Below are 22,574 nucleotides of genomic sequence, written 5' to 3'. Positions count from 1 at the left end.
GGCACCCCACTGTTGTTTTACTTTGTTTTCTTAAATATTTTTAATGTATGTACATGTGCTTGTAAATGTGATTGCCCGAATAAATATTATTATTATTATTATTGATATGGCACGCTCAGCATTGTTAGGCGGCTGAATTATCACAGCTGTCACAGATGAAAACAACAAGGACAACATAACTTAAAAATCAATCGGAAATGTTTATTATAAAAATATTCAATACCAACAAATAAACATACATATACTACACCCTTTCATTGCGAAGACTCACCAATAAAAAAAACATTTGATAATCAAATTATTGATCTATGTCAGGGTTAATAGAAAGAGTTGTGAAAATAATTGGAGATGTTTAACTTCAGAGTATTATTTATTTTTAAACATTCATTTTGGGTCGAACAAAGTTTAGTGGTTTATTACTTGATATTAATCTTTTTTTTAACGTTTAGTGCTTTATTGATTGATACTAACCTTTTTTTAACGCCCAATTTTTGTTTCGGATATTTTTTTCCTTCAGAATATTCTGTATTAAAAGTAAGTATTACTGATAAGTTTTGCAGCATTCCTCCGGTATTGTGCTGAAGAACTCATATAGAAAAAGAACATATCTGTGTTTAGATTAATTTTGATACCTTTTTAAGTAACACAGTTTAACTCCTTAAATTTCTTTCTTGCTCCTATACATAGGGTAATTGTTATACAGTAAAAGCATATCATCAAACAGGTTGACAGTTGCATTAATTAATTAATTACAGTATTAATTAAACCAGCAAAAACTCAAAACCATAATTTTATATGTTGTTAAGATATACCATGCACCAGGCTATGTACAGTATTAATTCAAAACAGGCCGATAAGTTTAGTTAAAAAAATTCTGATAATAAAAAAAGTGGCAACACATTTCAAACTACCCATGATTGAAAACATCAAACTCCCAAATTTGACATCAATATTTTGCATCAGGTTTCCTGGCTCCAGGTTATTGAACAGTAAAATGTTCGTACAAGAGTAAAGTGCAAATGTAAAGTTGAAAAACAAAAACCAGTTTCTCTGACACTTTTATTTGACAGGAAACACAATAAAGTGAACAGCTTATCTATACTCAGTTTGTTCAATGATTGTATCTGATTATAACCATAAAGGGTTTCAAAAGGAGTTGGTTACATCAAATTGTATATGCCTGAATGTCCTTTGACAACTTGAAACACTTTCTGGTAGTTTCAGGTATTTGAAAACAAAATTACAACCATTAGAAAAACTGCTAATGTGATGGATGTAGAGTCGAGAGGTAACTTTTATTGTATTTCCTGTCATGTTTTACGCAGTATCCATAGACAATCCATAGACAACACTGATCCACCATAGAGGCACCCAACACACTGATGTTCAAACCACCATCGCGTGCAAAATACATGCTGCTCTAAAAATGTATAGGCCTGATGGCCGAGCTGCGATTCCACTGCGTATGCAGTGCACGGATCCTAAGCCAGAGACTAAGCCATAGAGACAGAACCTAAGCCGCGGATCCTAAGCCAGAGACAGAGCCTAAGCCATGGATCCTTAGCCAGAGATAGAGCCTAAGCCATGGATCCTAAGCCAGAGACAGAGCCTAAGCCGCGGATCCTAAGCCAAAGTCAGAACCTAAGCCATGGATCCTAAGCCAGAGACAGAGCCTAAGCCGTGTATCCTAAGCCGAAGACAGAGCCTAAGCCCAGCTTTGAGAAAGGCCCTTGGATTGGATTACTGGCTCGGTATATTGACCGGATTAGAAAGGAAACCAAATATTGTCAAGGGTTCGTTTAGGAAGATGATCCATAGCAAAGGGGGAAAAAATCCATAGATTTAGACAAACGTTGAGTCTTGGACGCTGTCCATGACTAAATCCTCTTCCAACTTCACAGGAACGTAGTTCTGATAAGTATAATCCTTCAGGTTGAAATGTTTCTGTTTGAAGAAAAATCAAAGAATGAAGAGAATTGTAAATTAAAAACATTACAATAAGTGACACAACAAAAAATCCTAAATTGTTCATATATACCCAATAAGCCTACAGTTTTTTTGCCTGCCAGCAAATCACCTGGAATGCAGTCTTTTTTTTAATGTTTTTTTTTAACCAGTTGACTTGTTTTTTTTATTTACAAATAGGCCTAAAAAAAATGAAAATGGAAAAAATCTGAACAAAGCAACATCTGAAAAGGGCCAAAATACAAATGGAAAACAGGCAAGCAAAGGGGCATAAAGAACATAAGCAACAGAAATAAACTTTGAATGTATATAGTATAGTTGCATTTCAAAAACAAAACTTTCAGGCTTAACAATTTTAAATCATGATAAAGCAGGACAAGCCTTTTTTTCTTTTTTTTCAATCCAGTCAAAAGTCTGTTTAAGTCTGATTTATTGTCCCACGATTATATAGAATTCATTTTTGGTTTGCAAGTCTCAAAACTATAAAATTCAAAAACTAAAGTTCACATTAAAACCATGTGAAGACTACACAACAAGAAATAAAAGATAGGCGCGTCTGTATAAAGAAACAACAGTAAAAAGTTCAGCAGTACAGTAACAATCAAGAATCTATTTTCAAAGGCAGTGGACACTATTGGTAATTACTCAAAATAATAATTAGCATAAAACCTTACTTAGTAACGAGTAATGGGGAGAGGTTGGTAGTATAAAACATTGTGAGAAACGGCTCCCTCTGAAGTGACGTAGTTTTTGAGAAAGAAGTAATTTTCCCCGAATTTGATTTAGAGACCTCAAGTTTAGAATTTGAGGTCTCGAAATCAAGCATCTGAAAGGGTGACAAGGGTGTTTTTTTCTTTCATAGTTATTTTGCAACTCTGACGACCAATCGAGCTAAAATTTTCACAGGTTTGTTATTTTATGCATATGTTGAGATACAGCAAGTGAGAAGACTTGTCTTTGACAATAGTGTCCACTGGCTTTAACTTGATGGCATTTATAAAGTGCTTTGCACTGTTTCAAACACTGTACAGTCAAATACATTATACTACAGAGAAAAAGCATAGGCAGAAATTGAAATTTGATTTAAAATACACAATAGATAACAAAAAAAGCAAAAAGGAGTAAAACTTGCATTACAAACATACACATTATATATAAAATAAAGCACACAAATATGCGTCACCTGGACCCAGAGAAATCCAACTCAATTTCGATAAAGAGAGAGACAAGTTGTACATAAGAGCGTCATCTCCTCAACAAACGCAAAACGCACACACTATAAACAAATTTCATGAAAGTACCTTAGCCATTGTCTTCATCTTCTTTATTTCTGTGTACAACATGTCAAACGAGGGCCTGCTCTCCGGCCGTCGATGCCAGCATCGGAGCATTAGATCAAAGATTTCTGGGGAGCAGTGACGGGGCCATTCCATGCGGGTGTGGTCTCGCAGCTCGCTCACCAAGTCAGCTGTTTTGATGTTGTGATATGGCATTCCACCTAACAAAGAGAAATAAATAAATCGTGATAATAATGGATTAAAACGTGCCTTCGCTTACAATTAAATGAGTAAAAAGTAAACGATGCAAACATTTAGTTTAAAAACTAATGTGAAATGGGTGAGTAAAAGGCGAATGGCAAATCTTGGTGTAGCTATAGAGTAAATACTGAGTAAAAATTTTTTCCCAGAATATTTATGAAGTAAAAACAATTTAGTGAACATTAAAAAGTATGCATGAATGATTTTCTAGCTACTCACCCAGCGTAATTATCTCCCACAGAACAATTCCAAAGGACCACCTATATGTACAAGAAACAAAAAATTAAAAGAATTTATTAAATTGTAAGATGAAACTGTTCAAAATTCAAGCTGATAAAACAGAGTAGGTCTGCAAGATTTGAACTTAGAGCAGTTTGAGTCATCCTTGAACAAGAAACTTTATCATAATTCCTTTATCCTTCAGATGGGACATTGCAAGCTACAGTGATTAAGTGCACTTATGAGGCATCATTAGTTTCATTAACAGAAATATACAAGAATAATAAGAATGAAAAATGCATCTTGTGTCATTGAAGAGCTCAATCCTTTTGCAAGCTTTACCAATAGTTGGTTGCCTCAAAGTTGCCTGTAAAAAAACACTACGTGTCAAAGCCAAGTGCCAACATTTAAGACAGAATTATCTAGTATGCTAAAAGAAAATCAATACTTTTTCATAAATTGATTGAAGTTGAGGATAACTTACACTTCACTTTTGACACTGTAGATGTCTTCACACAATGCTTCATAAGCCATCCATCTCTTTATATGTTTCTAAATTGTTTTAAAAGACGCAAATTCAAGTTTATTTAGTGCTTTGACAAAATGACATACCAAACAAAAGGTTGTATACAAAATACTATATTTTTTCACCGGTAGGACCAGGGCCCAATTTCATGGCTCTTCTTGCTGCAATCAATGGATCGGTGCTTACAGAAGCAGGGAATTCCACGCTTTTATCCAGTGTATTTCACAGGTTACCTGGGACTTCTTGCTTTTGCGCATGCGTACTCCACATTACTAGGCATTCTTCATTGACACAACTATAGTGCAGCGGCTTAGCAAGAAAATTGTGCACTTTTTGAAAGCATGAAACTTCTTAGTTAGGTTGGACCATAAGATTCATTTTTAGATGTGGAGGGAAGTCAGATTTGACCTCTGATGACCTTGTGAGGTCAACATCCAAAATGGCCGCCAATCCGCCTGGTCTAATGTAAAAGCACTCTTTACTTTTGAACCAAATAGTCCAGAAAAACGCTTGGTGTCATTTCCAACTATATTGGGGATGCACAGAAATTTTTCACTTGCAGAGTGAGCAGAGAATGGTGATGACAAGTGCAGATTTTTGGGGTGATCGAGCAGAGGCATGAATTTGTGCCCTGATCGTTTAGCCTTTAATCAAACCCAAGAGCTCGTCCATTTGAATATTCCCTTCATGATAAGCATTTCATCATTACTCACATTTCGATGTTCTGTGTATCGTACGTAGCCCGACGATTCCGGTAGTTCTTTCGCCATGCCAAAGTCTCCAATCTTGGCTTTGTTGTTGAAGGTTATAAAGACATTCTTGGCACATAGATTCATGTGCACATACTGTGTATAAAAAAAACACAAATAAAAATTATTTAGATCATGGTAAAATTGCTGACAGTTTGAATAAAATTTAACTTGCAGAACTGGCCCTAAAGTTTTTTAGTCAATCCAACAAGACAAATTGTTTGCATTTCATTAGTCCACCTGCGTTTTCACTTGTCAATAATTATTTTGTTTATTTATTTCACAAACCTCAAATAAATGGAGATAAAAATACATAATATTTAAAATAAAAGGTACATAAACACATATTTAAGGAAACAGGATAACCCTGACAGTCATGGACGACCCCATACCATCTTGACAAAGTAACTATATTAAATAGGGATGCTTTTAAACAACGAACAAGCCAGCTGGATCACTTGGAGACAATTTAGGCAGTACGACTCATGGAATCGGACAGCCATTTAGAAGACACTTTCTCTATAGGAATTTCTATACACAAGAAGTAAATTTTGATGGCCAATTGAGTAAACATTTTCACAATTTCTTTTTGCAAAAACTAGTTAATGGCCTGACTTTTCGACCCTAGCAGAGTCTTTCTTAAAGGCTAAATGAGAACACAACAAACATGAACAGGTAACTAAGTGAAACATAAGCAGTGAAGTGGAAATACATGAATAGGGTTAGAAAGCATACAGAAACAAGAAACGTGTTGACAACACAAATGCCCCGCTGAGATAGGAGTTGCTACACCTTTTTGAGTTATTGTTTTAGCCAAAATGAGCTTAATATTTATCTGAGGGGGTCCAAAAACAATAGGTGTCTAGGGGATTCAATGACCAATCCACAAACCAAGTTTGGAGTTGATACGCCAAGTCATTCTTGAAATATCGCTCGGACAACGTTTCTTTTGTTTGAGCCATAACCAGCTTAATATTTATCTGAGGGGATCCAAAAACAATAGGCGTCTAGGGGATCCCATGACCAATCCACAAATCAAGTTGAAGAGAAAGGAGTGAGAATACAGGTCTTTGACAATTACCGAAGGTGTCCAGTGCCTTTAGGTCACTCTGCATGTATATTGAAGACTGATCACTCACCTTCAGTAGTGTAATATGTCTCATTCCTTGTGCAATGTCACAAGCAAAGCCTAGAAGTTCATCTACAGGTGTTGGTGAGTACGGTGGCTGGTCCCTCCGCCTGCAGCGACCACGTCTTAAGATACGAAGCATGTCACCACGAGCAACAAACTCATTCACCAGACAGGTCTGAGCTGTAAAAAAAAAATTAAAAAAAAACACATAAAGAGAAATATGAATATTTCTTGCATCTTGGAACTTGACAATTTTCAATTTTACATGTACTGTGTATGATGTAGGGTGTCATGGCTGAGCATTTAAGAGCATCAAAGTCAAGTTCTGGTAGTTAAGTCATCAGGATGTTGATGTGAATCTGAATCATGACTTAGGATTCGAACCCACAAGATACATTTCTAAAATTGCTTCTCTTCTCCCAGGGGTATAACCTGCAAGGGTAGATGTTGCTCAGTGGCAAAAATTTCTTTGTTTTGTTAATTGTTCATTTCTGGTTAATTGTTAAATGCCTCCAAACAGAGACACAATTGTGGATTTTCCATTGAATTAAAGAAACTAATCAAAAAAAACAAAAAAACCTTAAAGAAAAAGTTTGAATTGATAAAGGCTGTTGCTTGTGAGGCTCATGTCCAAGAGGCAATTTACAGGCAATCACTTCCAGGCAATCTCAAAGAAGAAAAGCCATTCACATTTAAATATGATTCACGTTTTATTTTTCTTTGGGATCTTAAGACATTGTTTGAAAAGTTACTCATGTGCTACCAAAGTGGTCTTGTAGCATGCACTGCAGTTGGTTGCCTCTAAGTTGGCTGTTAAAGGTTGCCTCGTGTGACAAGGCCCTTAAAGGAGGTGAGGCACTTACTTGTTTCTTCCAAGACTCTGCTGCAGGTTCCTTGGAGCCAAACAATGTTAGGATGACGTCCCATACATGCCATCACCTCAAACTCATTCTGTAACTCATTCAAAGAATCTGTGTCTTTCTCATCTGTTGGAACACGTCAGTTTAAATAATAATAATAGTAATAATAATAATAAACATTATTCATAGGGAGACCAGAGAATGCCAGCACGTTAATCTGGACCTCGTTGGTTCAAATCCCGCTTTAGTCATTTGTTCAACCCCAAATCAAAACAACCCAACAATAAAATAAAATAAAATAATCTCAAATCATTAGGCCCTACATTTAATATTGATATCTTGAAATGAACTCATATTGACTAAACTGTTTTACAAAATAAACTGGTTAAACTTTGTACTTTTGAAAGAACCAATATCGGATTTCACAAACCTCGCAATAGTTTAACAACAACTTTACTCGATGTGTCTTTCTCTTTATTTTTGTAGGTTCCCTCGCAGATGTAAGAGAACTCTCCGCTGTATATCAGTTTGCCCAGATCCAACAGTGTTTCGTCGATGATCCATCGATCTCGAACTTTGTGAGCTCTCATTGAGCTCCGACCGTCAGGAACTAACCAAGATTTTGCACCTCCCATCTTGTACTGTTTAAGAAAGGATACATTAACAAATATAATGAATAATTTATGTTTGATTTTACAGAAGGTTTCTCAAAAATTTACAACATGGTGTCTATTCTATATTGAAACATTTAAGCATTGGAGTAATGTACTGTATAGGTGTTGAGCAACTATACACAAAGATAAAATTTTATCACATACACCATCTAATACATCATGTTCTACAATATTGATAACGTCTTCCGAATTCATTGTCACAGAACACAATCACAAAATGAAATGTCTGCTATTCCATTTCTTGAGGCAAAGCTAAGTGAAATAGAAAAGTCAGATTTCACTGGGTGATTATATTCTGCCATAATGCTTGAATGAAATTAATTTAATGTTTTTTAAAACTTACTCATAGATCCTTAATTGTCATTTGAAGAAAGAATACATTAACAAAAATAATAATAATAATAACGAAAACTTAGCTCCAAAGTCCGCCTAAAAGACGCTTCACAGAGACACAATTTAAAAAGCAAAAGCCCCCAAAACACAAAATAAACAATTTATTTTTGATTTTACAGAATTTTGTGATGGTTTTTGTGAAAATATAACAACAAAGTCATAAGAGTTTGGAGGGGGCTGTTCTTTATAAGTGATAATGACATTTGGAGAAAGTCATGGTGGCAGCAGATATGTTGGGTAAATTTCCATTGTTAACATATTTTGAGAACAATAGATTTGTACCCATGTCTGCTTCCACCACAGCGTTTCAAGGAAGTTTTTTTCATCCCACTTACTGTATTATTGCTGTATTTATTCTCAGCCTCGTCAGCATACTTCAGATTAAACTTGTCGCTGCCGTGAAGGTGACGCCATGTTGTGCACCAAACGATCAAAACGATCCATAAACAGAAGAGACAAACAGCGAGGAGGGCTCCGATGATGATGCCAATAGTAGGGCCAATCAAACCAGTGTTCTATCAAGAAGACACAAATTCAAACAGTTTATACTAGAGTACAACTAAGTATTGAGAAATTTGAGTTTGTAGTGGCTTTAGATACACATGAAAGCTCCAATCAGTCGCTCAGGATTACACAATTTTCTCATTAAAAAAAAACACCAAAATATTCTACATATGAATAAAGAACCTGTCCCAATCTCATATTGTTTAAAAAAAATTCTGCTCTGCAAAAAATAACAAGAAACCAGTCGAAAAGGGTTATATTAACTGGCACTCCAGATGGTAATCTACATCTGGAAGGCACATCTTTGTTTTGCCCAGCTAATTTTTGTGAAAACAAGCAGCTCTATAAAGTTGGGCCCTGGAGAATAAAGTTGAAAAACTTTAACCATACTTTAAAAAATTGAAAATGAAAACTTATGCCCTACATCAACAAACTTTTGAAACTTAAAGAGATAATCTGCATGGATGTATTCGAAAGGTTAAAGTTATTAACCGAACAAGTATTTAATAGTGAATAATAGTCTCACAATATTTCATATTTATAAGTGTGTTTTCTGATACAAAACGTGATACCAAATGTGACACAAAAGGTGCTCATATGGACCACTTTACAAGCACAACAACACTAACAAACAGTATATCGGTTAGCCAGATGGTGGTACCGTTAGATTAAAAGGTGATACTATGTTAACTAAAGCCTGTTCTACTCCTAAACGAACCTCGTAAAAGACATGCATATATGAACACAACAACTGACTGTCCTAAGATCATATACAAATACTTACATTCCAAATTTAACATCTGCTCAAGGACAAAAAATTGACATCATAACTGCCCAATACAAGCTTTACTGATGAAACTACAAATGTCAACTCTTCAGTTTAACCAGGGTGAAATGGTCAATCTTGATATGACTCCACACCCTAAAGTCATCAATAGGGGGGGGGGGGCGCATGGGCTCTATGAGAGCTTTTCAGAACCAAATCTCTTTGAAAAAACCTTGAGTAAATAAAGGGCTATCTTCATGAATGGCTTCGTTATCAAAAGGATCTCTGTTGTCATGTAAAAGGTGACTTTAGTATTCTAATTACATTATTTAGACGCAGTCAGGATTTGTAGATTTCATTATAACTGTGGCTCATTGGAATGTGAGCGGACCATCTTACTTGCACCTCCTACACACGACCAAATAGGCCCATGCTACCCCTTAGGTTTAGTACTTAGGTTAGTAGGATTTGAAACTTTTCATAAATACAATATGGAAAGCTTTGCAGTAACACCACGTAATGACTATCTCTAAATGAGTTGGGGTAGTTCTGAGAAGAACCATTGGTTTAAACTCATTGTTGCGATCAGATGCTCTGATCGTCTTCTGGAGAAAGCTGCTCAGGTTAGCTCATATGGAGAAATGTTTAAATATTGATGACCAAACAAACTCTTCTTTTTTTAACTAATGAACCAGGAGATGAACTCTTAAGTTTAAGTAGTGAAAAGTACAGTCATGCTGAGCTTACATTTAAGTTTTGTTTGCCATTATTTTAGGAGTGATTAGCAAACACATAGCTACCCTTTAAGTATCTTAAATAGCTGTAAAACACAATTCTGGATCCTCTTGCCTATTGTAAAAATGATATAAACTGAATGTAAACTCACCAAAGGGACTGGGGTTGTAATGACTGGTGGCTCTGTGCCATTTATTGAAGCCCACGGTACGCATTGGTAATGATTGTACCGCTCACTCACGCATGCCTCATTTAACTCAGCACATGGATTGCTCCGACATGGGTTGAGGTTTATCTCACAAGAATAACCTGATGAAAAACAAAAGGAGAGTTCATGACTTTATGACAATTGTAAACTTTGAAAGTTAGAAAATGTTCTAAGAAAATAGATAGCTGTTGAAAACTGCTTACTTTCCAGTAAGTATGCTTCGTTTTTGAAAGGGCAAGGGCACAAGTCATTTTCTCCTTGGTAAATGGCACCCTCTGAAGAAATTGTTTTCTATAGGAGCATTTGAAGGGCACCAAGGCAATGACTAGGGCATGGAGGCAATCGCCTCTGTTGCCTCTGTGAAGTATCAGGCCTGACTAAGTTATGGATACCTGTGATTATTAATCTCTCTCAGACTATTTTGTAGTTTTGTCTGATGTCTCTGTTTTGCGTTCTTGGCCTTCTGTAATTTTACAGGGTTTCATTACTTTTCTTACAAAAGAAACACAGAGACACAAGTAGGTTTTGGAGGCCTGTAGTTACAGTGTATCTCTCTCCAATTATATTTGACTTCTATTCTGGGTTCCTACTTTTTGACAAGTTATTAATGTATTTGTCTGATGGCTCTGTCCTATGGTAGTACTGTACTTATACAGGGTTTCATAGCTTTTGTTAGAGTAGACACAGAGTATAGAGTACACAGTGGTTTGCAACTTGAGAGCTATCACAAACTTGACCCAACATGCTCCAAACATGCCAGATGCCATTTAAAAAATGGAATACAATAAATATGGTGTCTGACCACCATGTCTGTCAGTAAGGGGCTAATGATGCAATTCTCTTATTACATGAAAGCAGGAACATTAAAAGCACTGGAAAGTGATACCTTCGGTTCTTGTCAAAGACCAGTATTCTCACTTGGTGTATCCCAACATACGCATAAGGTAACAACTCTGCGAAAATGTTGGCTACCTTGGTCATTGAAGTTGCAAGACAATAATGAAACCAAAAAACACCTTTGTTGCAGTTGTAAGTTTTTGTGCTTTCAGATGCATAATTAAAGGCTTCAGGCTTGAAGTCTTTTATTATTTGAGCGAGAAACTCTTACTCTTACTCTTACTGAAAAAAAACTGCGTTACTTTTTAGAGGTAGCCGTTTCTCAAAAATGTTTTATACTATCCACAGCTCTCCATATTGTTTGTTACCAAGGAAGTGTGAATGCACACAATAATTTTGAGTACCGGGTAGTGTCCAGGCCGGTGGATTTCACAAAGAGATAAAACCAGTCCAAGCCTTGAATAACAAGGAGGCCACAAAGAGATAAAACCAGTCCAAGCCTTGAATAACAAGGAGGCCACAGAGAGATAAAACCAGTCCAAGCCTTGAATAACAAGGAGGCCACAGAGAGATAAAACCAGTCCAAGCCTTGAATAACAAGGAGGCCACAGAGGCCTTTGTTGCCCTGGTCTCAGCCTTGGTGCCCTATCAAAAGTTTCCCATAGACTTTAAGATTTTCTAATGGAAGTGCCCTTTGCAAAAAGAAAATAACCTTGCCCTCTCTAAGATGAAATTCAAGGCATGCTAGTCTTATCTCAAGTTAGGATGAGTTACTCGTCTTAACTTAGGACTAGGCTTAAGTTTTTCAATATTTCCTAGGACTAAAGCAGCCCTAAGTTAGAACTAGTCCAAACTCTTTGTGAAATCAACCCCCATGCCTTTAAACCCGATGATCTTTGCAACATAACATACCCGCATATCCAATATCACAGCTGCATTTGTAACCAGCGGCTGTTTCCTCCGGTATGCATCTTCCATTGAGGCAAGGGCTGGGGGTGCAGGCTCGTGGGTCAGCATCATTGGGGGGCTGGGTAGAGATGTTTGTTTCTTGAGTTGGAGATACTGCAAAAGGGATCAAATCAATGATAACTGATGGATTAACATTTTCTATTTTACTTTAATAAAAGTGGTCTGTCATACAAAGTGCTCAAAACCGTCGCTCATGGCGCTCCAACATTATTATAATTTATCCTCATAAAAAATTAAAAAACAGAGCTCGAGTCCAGTGCTCTTCCTGTATTGCAATATGCAAAAAGTACTCTAAGGTACAAATTTTCAAGAGAAGTTCATCTGTGACGCCTGACGTAAAAACCAGGCAGTGCTGAGAACTAGTGAAAGAGAAGACAACTGAAACATCAGCCTTGATAATATAATAATAATAATAACCAGTTTTTATATAGCGCTGTGACGTACGTAGATTTTATTTTTAAAGTTAAGGCAAGGAAAAAACATTTTTCCGGCAACAATTAACAGTTTGAACACAAAGGCCTACTCTTGTGCACTTGTAGCCAAGTCTCCTGAAAGAGAAAACAGACTCTACAACCTTTTTGATTGATCACTTTCTGATTACACAGTAAATTAATTTTGCAAACTAATTGAATGACTTGAGTTGAGTAATTAGTTTGTTATTGGTTTTCTTTAACAAGGTGTAATTAAAACAAGATTAATTATTGATTAAATAATTACCAATGGTGCCCCTAAAATTTAATCAAATTTGTTTTTCAGTTATAACATTTAAAAGGTATTGTACATGTATGTACAGCACTGAAGGAGTAAATTGTGTCAATGAGAAAAATATCTTATGACAAACCAATGAAACAAATTCAAATGAAACAATGACACATTGTCCCTGTTGCTGTTGTTTTTGTTTTGTTGGTGTTAGTATGCTACTAAGGAAAACATCTTAAAACAAACCAATGAGACAAATTCAAATGACGCACACACTTTGTAGTTGGGGGGGGGATGACATAGTTGTCCCTAGTTGCTGTTGTTGTTGTTGTTGTTTTTGTTTTGTTTTTAGGGGGTTGATTTTCTCTGAATATCAACAAACTATTTTACATGCTATTTACCAACTTTGAGAAAAGTCACTCTTGGTATATGCATGTAGGGGAGCTAAAGGTAGGAACTATATTCCTCTTTTAAAATCTAGATTGTAGGTAGAAGGAAATATGCACCAAGCAAGCAGTTCCAAAGAGATGCGAAAAAAAGTTGTTGTTTTTCAATATTTATATGACCCTTTGATCGTAATGAATAAGTTGAAATTATAGCACTGAGCCAATGACACGTTAATTTTAAATACATCTAAATTATTCTGTTTTTACCTTCAAATTTTTACCTTCCAGGAAACGATTTCAACCAGCAATTGTGCTTAGCAAAATATTTTGACGGAACAGATTTTGTGCAAACTTAACTCTAATATTTGCATAGCAAACATTGATGATTTTTGAGTAGCAACTGACACATTTTGCGTAGCATTTTGCTCTGCTATACAAGGGAAATCGTTCACTGCCTTCAAATGTGTTCAAACCAGAATTTGGATGGCCTTGTTATTTTGTTTATTTACATGTACTTTCCCACGCTAATTGTTTTTGCTTGGTTCTATTAACAGACACTGTACTGATTTTATCGCTTTAAATGTTTTCCTTGAATGTTTACATAACAAAAAGGTCTACCAGAAGTAAATGTGAAATACCAGTTCTTACAAGGCTTTAAACTATCTGTGCATCCCATGCCAACTGTTTGAATTTTAATAGGGTTTTCTTTTAATTGTTCAGCGGCCAGGAGCATGTTTACATGGATAGGCGCTATATAAATTTTCATTGTTATTTAATTATTTTATTTAACCTGAAATATTTTGTTTACAGAAGTACCATATCTACATACTTAAGCTCTTTCTATTTTAGATTGTACAGTTTTTGTGTATAAATTAATAGATTAATAAATGTATAGGCCCCTAGTGCATATCTTTTACACTTAAAAAAAGAATTGGTTTATAATGAAATATTCCCCAGCAAAATTTATACTAACTTCTTTACAAACACGCGACACCAAATCCCTTTATGAGAATTTGCATACTATACGTCATACTATACTATGACATCAGTGCTATTGATTACTCAGAATATACGTACAGAAAACACGTACATGTGTAGCTATGCATTTCTGCTGGTACCAATGGAATTCAATATTACACAGTTAGTTATACTTAAAACAGAAGAAAAAAACCAGCAACATTTACAAATATTGTGTGGTTAATAATTAAAAGTTGAACAAACTGAATAATGGTGTCCTTTCATTGCTTATTCTATTGTGTACCATGTGGTTCTTCATTAAGTTTTCCATGATTGACATCTACAGTGTAACTGCAGAAAATTATTTCCCACATCATTCATTCTGGTTCTACCAGTTTACAATTACACAAACCGAGCTGTAACACTCAAGTTTGGACTAGTTGGGACGATTCTAAATTTAGGACAGATCATCTGCAAATACCTCAACAATACAGGGCTTTTGTGAAAAAACTTCAGGAAAAGTTGTGAACTACAAGTACTGCAGTCTCGTGGACTTCTCCCCATAATTTTGAGCCCTTGATTAGATTATGATTGTGATCATAACAAGTGAAAAAATGTGACATTTGGATGCAGCAATTGTTTACCTTCTGTTCACAGTTTAAGGTTGGTAGACCTATTAAATATGTACAAGTGTATGACTATGGTTCAAATTTGGGTAGAAAATCCACACTGACTACAGGGCTTGTACATTATATCAGCTCAAAATATTACAGGGTCTGATGTTGTTTCACAAGATCAGTCAAAAGAAAAGCTTTGAACAGTTTAAAATGTGAACAAGCCCTGAGAGACGAGCACATGTATATAATATGGGCAAGTGTAATTTGTACATGTAGGCATATTCTTCAATTTACTCATCACAATTGTTACCAGACTGAAAGTCAATAATATTTGAAGTGTTTTTGAACAAAAACACAAGACAACCAGACTTGTTGAGTCATGTGCTTACTGGCCTGGTGCTACTGTAAAATCACTGGCCTCGGGCCAGTAGTCTAATGTTAATTTGAAGCCCTGCATTACTAGGAATAGGAGCCTATCAACTGATAGAAATGGGAACCAGTAAATTATTATATTATGAGTTTGGCTTTATAATGGTATTGGAACTAGTGGCAATTCTAACTTGTGAATTAAATTTGTATTACCTCTTTGGGAATATTACCTGTCAATTTTTAATCTGATTTGTCTAATTACTTTTAATATTGCCATTCATTCTCCATAATTATTTTGTATTACCTCCATGTGAATATTATAATTGTCATTTTTTAATCTGAATGTTTGAACTATATGTATATATAGGCCTATCAATTATCTAGAGAAATACAGTCAAGCTGATGCTGCTATGCAAAGAACAAACTATAATTGATTGTATTTGTCTTACTTGTTTTTATACGATGCCCCTGCATGTATTAATGAAGTTGCTTAAAACCTTAGGCCTTTGAACCTCCTCACAAAATCTGCTCTGAAAATTAAAACATGGTTAACCCTACAGGTAATCATTCATATAGGTCTTCTTCTCATGCAGTCTAAGACATAAACTGCCAAGGTCAAATCATTGGTTTCTTTCAACCAATTAAAAAGGCTAAAACTAATCTTTTTCATTACGTATTACATAATGCTCCTTACTTAAGGGTTTTCCTGATTTATTCTTGTATTGTATCTTAGTGTTTTCACATTGGTTATACTAATATTATTTGTATGGCCCTTTCTTTGTGTCCCTGAAGTGAATTTTGAAAAATTAAAAAATCATTTAATTTGTTTGTTCCTTTGAAGGAGGACCTCATCTCACATTATATGAACAAGGTGTTCAGGATTCAATTCAATTCAATTCAACGAACATTTATTTCCACAAAGGGTAATCACTTCATAAGAATACAAAACAATAGATACAATAAAACTAATACGTGGAGGCATTACCCAGGAAGCCGAAGCTTTTAAACGGAATGCCTTAAACATACAACAACAAAAAAAGACTTAAGTAAACAGTAAAGAACAAGCAAAACAAAATACAAAAGACAAAACAAAACAAAACAATGAAACAAAAACAGACAAACAAACAGAGTGGACATAAACTGTAGTAGACATCATACTGACTTATGCAACATTACGACACGGTTAATAAAAGAGGTACCAAGCAAAATAAAGCACATTCAAACCAAGACAAAATACAAATGTTATGCTATATACTGGGAGATAAGATGGTTTTTTAAAGCGGTTCTAAATCGACCAACAGAGGACTTTGATTGTTATCAAACTGAATTTTATCTTCTTGCATGACGAGGCGGTTTGTTTGGCGCGCCCCAGGTCAAAATTCCAGTTGAACCTAGTTAACTGGGGTCAACTGGTTCAACTGGATAGTGACCAAAGTCGTCCATTTTCCATATTAACCAACTGGTTTGGACTAGGTTTAACTGTGTTCAACTAGGTTTAAATTATAAACCAGTTGGTGTCTGTCCATTTTCCATATTAAACCAACTGGTTTTAACTGTGTTTAACTAGTTTATCAACTGGTTTTCAACTAGTTCCAGTTAAACCCAGTTTAACTAGGTTCAACTAGAATTTCGACCTGTGTAGCGGTCTGCCTCCCACCTCTTGGACCCCGGTTTGAACCCCTCCAGTGGTGCTATGTGGTTTGAACCCCTCCAGTGGTGCTATGTGGTTTGAATCCCTCCAGTGGTGCTATGTGGTTTGAATCCCTCCAGTGGTGCTATGTGGTTTGAATCCCTCCAGTGGTGTTATGTGGTTTGAATCCCTCCAGTGGTGCTATGTGGTTTGAATCCCTCCAGTGGTGCTATGTGGTTTGAATCCCTCCAGTGGTGCTATGTGGTTTGAATCCCTCCAGTGGTGCTATGTGGTTTGAATCCCTCCAGTGGTGCTATGTGGTTTGAATTTCTCCAGTGGTGCTATGTGGTTTGAATCCCTCCAGTGGTGCTATGTGGATTGGGTTTTCAGCCCCTACCTGACTGCGTGGGTTTTCCATGGAATATTTATCTCAGGGTTTTCCTCCCACATCTGAAATTGAATTCCTTGTCTTGTTGCCATAGGGCTCTTGGCTATACGTATTGATTAAGTTTGCTTTCTGAAATCCTTGGCTTCACAAGTTCACAACCAGAATTTTATATTATACATAGATTTGCAGTTTAAATTTTGTATTATTATTGGCAAACTGGACCTTTTGAATACAGGTAATAAAAAACTCCTCCGCATTTTTATTCAACGTTGTTCTCAATTTGTGTATTTTTTGTTTATAGGCCTACTGCATGGTTTATAAATTTATATGTATGATTTTATTACAAGGTTTTACTTTGTTCCTTGTATATCATTGTAGCCGATGCCTGTAAGTGTGTACTGTCGTTACACAAAGTCGACTCAAATATAATAACAATACCAACTAGTAATTATTTACCATTAATTTATCAAGCAAGCAACTTTGAAACTGCATTAAGGCAACTGTCTGGCAGACTATGCTTTGCACTTTCAATTGTCTAAGGCCAAGTGACTCGAAGTTGAAGAAATAAGCTGCAAAGACGAAGGAAAAGTTTCCGTATGGCGCCACCACTTTTTCATTCGATATGAAATAATATAGTATTTTACCTCAATGATCCCTTTTTGTAAAAACAAGTTAAAAAGTAGTGGCACCATACAGAAAATTATATAATATTGACAGTTCTACTAATACTATACATGGGTTTATTATCAATTGGTTTTAGTTATCAACAATGTTGAGACAAATTTAAAGAAAATCATGACCAAGAACTTTACCTGTAGTATTCTGTGACTTCACCAAATACGGAAGTTGCATAAAAACAATCAACACCAATGCAAAAGAGGCACACAATCTCCATAATGTCCGTCTCTCCATCACAATTATAAATGGTCCTCCACTCTCTCACAGGTCCAGAGTCCTAGTTCACACACAGATTGCAATAAAACCCAATCCGATAGAATCCCAAATCCAAGATTGCCGTCAGTCACTTTCAGAGACGGGTAAATCGAAATTTTCAACTACAGGTCGAGCATTTAACCAGCAGACTGTCAACACTTAACAATGCTGACCATAAATTCCTATGCAGCAATGGCCTGACGAAACTAAATTTTGTTGGCAAACTTTGTCCTGTTTGGTAGACTGTACTTTCCCAATACAGTTCTGTATACAGCACCAATACCACAGTCAAGTTTTCCTCCTTCACACTACTGAAAGGCTTTAGGCCTGAAGGTAACCACTGAATCCTGTCCTAAACTATGTAATACATGATCAACAACATCCATCAGTTTCTGCCACTCCATTGACAATGCTGGTTGTATTTTACCCAGCCTGTTGAACACCAAACAAAAAGTACTCCTTTCTTATGCTAATTATGACGTTTATGAAAGCATCATTTGCCAGTAAGTGTGGGGTATACCATGCATCATGATGGGGGTGTTCAAGAACAAGATTACTTCATGATGCGAGGGTGAGACTGTGACAGGTTTTTGGTTACAATTGAAAAGAGTGCCAACACCATCGTTGGCGTTGTAAGTATAACCTTTTTCTAAGAATGGTTTTGGGTTTGTTTGCTGAGCATGCTTGTCTAAAATTAAAATGTCCTAGACTTAAAATTGATTTTGTTGTTGTTATAAGTCCATTTTGGCAAAGCTTATTAATTACATTGAAGCAAAGATTTCAACAAGCACAGCACGTTGAATATTAATTGTCATTTTTGGACATTAAAAATTGGAAGGATAAAAACAGGAAGAGTAAAAAAACGGCTATCAGTGTTTTTTTATATTTTTATTTATCTATTTATTTATTTATTTTTGTTTAGGGGGTTGGGGTTGGGGCTGATGAGGTGGAATGTCATATGTCTTGCATCATTTGAGGGGAGCTTTTTTCTGGGGGGGGGGGCAAAACTGTAGATCTTTCGTTTGTATATATATATATATATGTGGCACGCACGGATATGGAAACACTAACAATTGTCTTTGTGTATAAAGAAAAATAGTTGAACAAAATTATATGACTACATTTTGTTTAATGCAACAGTAAAGTCTTATGTTGTTCTCCTTCAAATGTCCAGATTTCAAATGAGAGGGGGGGTGGGGGATGCACATGACCCCTGTGTTACAACACTGCTATATGACATTCCTTGCAATATGCAGCATCCCCAATTCTTATTGGTTTTAAGTTAACATGCAAATGTTAAGGGGACATTACCTTTACACTCATTGGCTGTTCCTCCAGGAAAGGGCAGATAAGATCCTGCTTGCCATGGCGATGCCTGGTATCCTGCCATACACCGGTGACAGCTTTGTCCATCAGTGTTATGTACGCAGTTACACTGGACGCGTCTTTCAGAGGGGACTAGAACACAGTAGGTTCCATGGCCATTGCAGTCACAACTTAAGGAACCAAACAAAAAACATATACATGTACTAAATTTTTAAGAAGCAGTTTCTGAGGTGACGACTCTATGTTTCGACATCGTTATGTTCCGACACCACTTGTGTATTTCCCTAACCCTAACCCTCACCATGCCCTAACAAAAATCCTCTGATTAGTATTTTTTTTCTTGTAGTTTTAACTCTTTGAAATGTGTATATTTGTTATTTCTTTGTTCATTGACTGCAATTCGGCCTTAGCCTGGGGTGGTCTTTGTTTTTAATAAACCATACCAAATCAAATCAAAACTTATCAAATCAAATGACAAGGGTGGTTCTTTTAAAAACAAAAGGGTGTCAGAATATAGAGCAGCCTCACTTGTTTCTGATGTACCAAGCAAAATTTGAATAGAATGTTGATAAGAGGTTTTAGAATGATCAATTGGTGCCTTATTTCCTCAAGTTTGATTCATCTTAAATTTTTTCTTCTTTTAGCCCTTTAACCAAAATTGGCTTTCAGCTAAAATATTCGACCCTGGATAACAAAAAATAAGCAAACAAACAAAAATAACTTAAAAATGTTCTTGAATGTTGTACCGTAAATTAGCATCAACACTATAAATAGCATAATGCATTCTCTCTCTGCCCGTTCCTGCATCCTTCTCATCACTCTGCGTTCTCATCATCACAAGCCTCAAGTCCGTCACCATCAGAAAGTCCCGCAGAGACTCCTGTTTCTCCAACTCCTGGTAGAAATATTCCCAAGACCCTCCACCACTTGCCACGATTGCGTTAATCCTCCCCTCCAAATCAAATCTAAATTCTGTCAAATTACTCGTTTGTTGAGTGAGAGACGGATTCGCACATGTTACATCTAAGACATTTTTCATGTTCCAGTTTGATTCCGTCTCGCTCATGTTGAAATCTTTAGTGCAGTTTGTCGAGAAATATTGGTATATCTGCCACGTTATTCCACCGTCTTGGGATTTTTCCAGCCTCATTGCAACCTCTTGTGGCACTGACTTAAATCTTAAGACGATATCTCCTGTAAAAATGTACTTCTTCTTGTCACGGAGGGAGATGGTTATGTTGACGATGTAAGGAGCAGGGTAGGAGTGCCACGGTGAGGACTGCCAGTAGGTTTGGTCGTTTGGGTCTAGGATGAGGCTAGGTGGATGGGATATGGACTCATTAGAAGCAAGGCAGTACTCACAAATGACTGGATCCGTCTGAAAGAAATTATGACATGATGCGGTTAGTTTTGTGGATGAAATTTAGTTTTCAAGGGCCATTCAGATTAATCATTGTTCTTGATGTTGTTTCCAATGAATATCCTCAGATGGAGAGGGCACACTAGAAATGTAATACATTATTATTATTTTTGTTATTATTATGTACAAAAGCAAAGAGACAATGACAAAAATAAAAGAAAGTCATAACTAAGTTATATCTCAAATTAATTTAGCATAAGTCAACTGCCACTGAAGCCTAAATAAGCCATAGTTGCGATATGTAAATCTATTATGGGAATATCTCAAATTAATTTAGCATAAGTCAACTGCCACTGAAGCCTAAATAAGCCATAGTTGCGATATGTAAATCTATTATGACTTTAAATTTCTTTCGCTCTATGCCACTTTAATGCCACTTTAATGACTCCATACAAAAGAAAAAAGCCCAACAGAAAATCAAAATTCAGTTGATATGAACAACAGGAAAAAAAATACTATAACAAAAAAGTTGTGTGTTTTGCAATTATTTTTCTTTTTTGTTCTTACTACACAACTACATGCTGGAAGCCAGGAAAAGCTCATGGAAGTCCCTTACACTATTATAGAGCATTGGTCTAATTATATTATTCATTTCATACACTTTGGTGCACTTTGTTTCTCAGTGTATACTGTAAAGTGAATAGTCAGTCAGTATTTGAAAATCTAAATTTGTGGTTCACAACAATTGCAAACGAACATCAACAATAAAATAAGTATTGACGATTTTGAATTTGCCCCAAAGGGTCTGCTACATAATCAAAACAAGTTGAACAGGAATAATCCAATGAGTATTAAACTTGAGTAGAGCCACTGAAAGAAATAATATTACCCTGGGAAATTAGTCAGGATCAGACAGATTAGTCTGCTTAATTTGGAAGATTTACCGTCAACGGTTATATTTTTAAAAGAGTCACTATAATGAAAGAGCAGATGTTTTCTTGGGGATTTTGAATGAAACAGGTTCAATTCAAGTACAAGGTATTTAGTAAAAACTTTACTGGATTGTTTTAAACTCAAAGAAATGATGAATACAAAGCAATATATTTTCAAAGACCACTAACATTTTAAAAAGTACCACTAACCATAGAGCAGATCATTTCCTTTTCCTGCATCCCACAAGTGGCATCCTCAGGTGCCACGGTAACCGTTGCTATGTCTTGTTCATACAACTGCCATAAGTTCACTGGCTGAGATAAAACATTCTGCTGTAAAGTCTGTGCAACAGTGAGGCGAGGTACCAGCACAATTAGTAGCAGGAGTGGGATTAGCCAGAAGGGGGACCACCAAAAGAGGTAGTCTTTGGAAGATTGATTGACCATTGTCAACCACATGGCTAGCTCAACAGCTCAACCCCAAAACCACTTAAAAATCAAGAAACTATTTTTTGTGTGAACAAACTATTTCTGCAATAGAATACTTTGACACCACGCTTCCATTATAACCCTGATGTTAAACATGAAACTGAAAATCACACTTTAAAGTCAATCTTAATGCCAATGATCCAGTGAGGCATGAACAACTTGGAAAAGTCATCATTGTCATGCAACGGTTGCATAGTATCAAACTGGAAAGCCCTAAAAACACGCTGGAAGGTTAATTCCATCTTCCCCAAGTATCTAAAGCCCTTGTTCTTGAATGAATAAGCCAACTTAATTAATTAGAGCTCCGTCTTTGGACACACCGTCTGCAGGTTCCACTGTATTGTTCAGCGGGAAGTCCGAGTAAAATGCAATAAATCAGCAGTAGCTCCACATAAAATACTTTCCTTTAGGTC

At 36.1% G+C, this 22,574-nt stretch overlaps 1 protein-coding gene across 1 annotated transcript; it reads right to left on the bottom strand.

The window, feature by feature from the left end:
- Positions 1-180: 180 nt before the first annotated feature.
- On the bottom strand, positions 181-22,119 carry LOC117297706. Its single transcript, XM_033780854.1, has 14 exons — positions 21,883-22,119; positions 20,127-20,770; positions 19,366-19,550; positions 12,019-12,168; positions 10,213-10,370; positions 8,392-8,571; positions 7,420-7,630; positions 6,993-7,115; positions 6,137-6,309; positions 4,962-5,093; positions 4,207-4,274; positions 3,723-3,763; positions 3,267-3,463; positions 181-1,944 (listed from the first exon to the last, which is right to left on the bottom strand). The coding sequence occupies exons 1-14, from the start codon at positions 22,117-22,119 to the stop codon at positions 1,843-1,845; spliced, it is 2,601 nt and encodes an 866-aa protein (XP_033636745.1). The 3' UTR covers positions 181-1,842.
- Between the last annotated feature and the right edge of the window lie 455 nt (positions 22,120-22,574).

This window comes from Asterias rubens, chromosome 12 (genome assembly GCF_902459465.1).
Source record: "Asterias rubens chromosome 12, eAstRub1.3, whole genome shotgun sequence".
Classification (NCBI taxonomy): domain Eukaryota; kingdom Metazoa; phylum Echinodermata; class Asteroidea; order Forcipulatida; family Asteriidae; genus Asterias; species Asterias rubens.
This window is presented reverse-complemented; position numbering and strand designations above follow the sequence as displayed.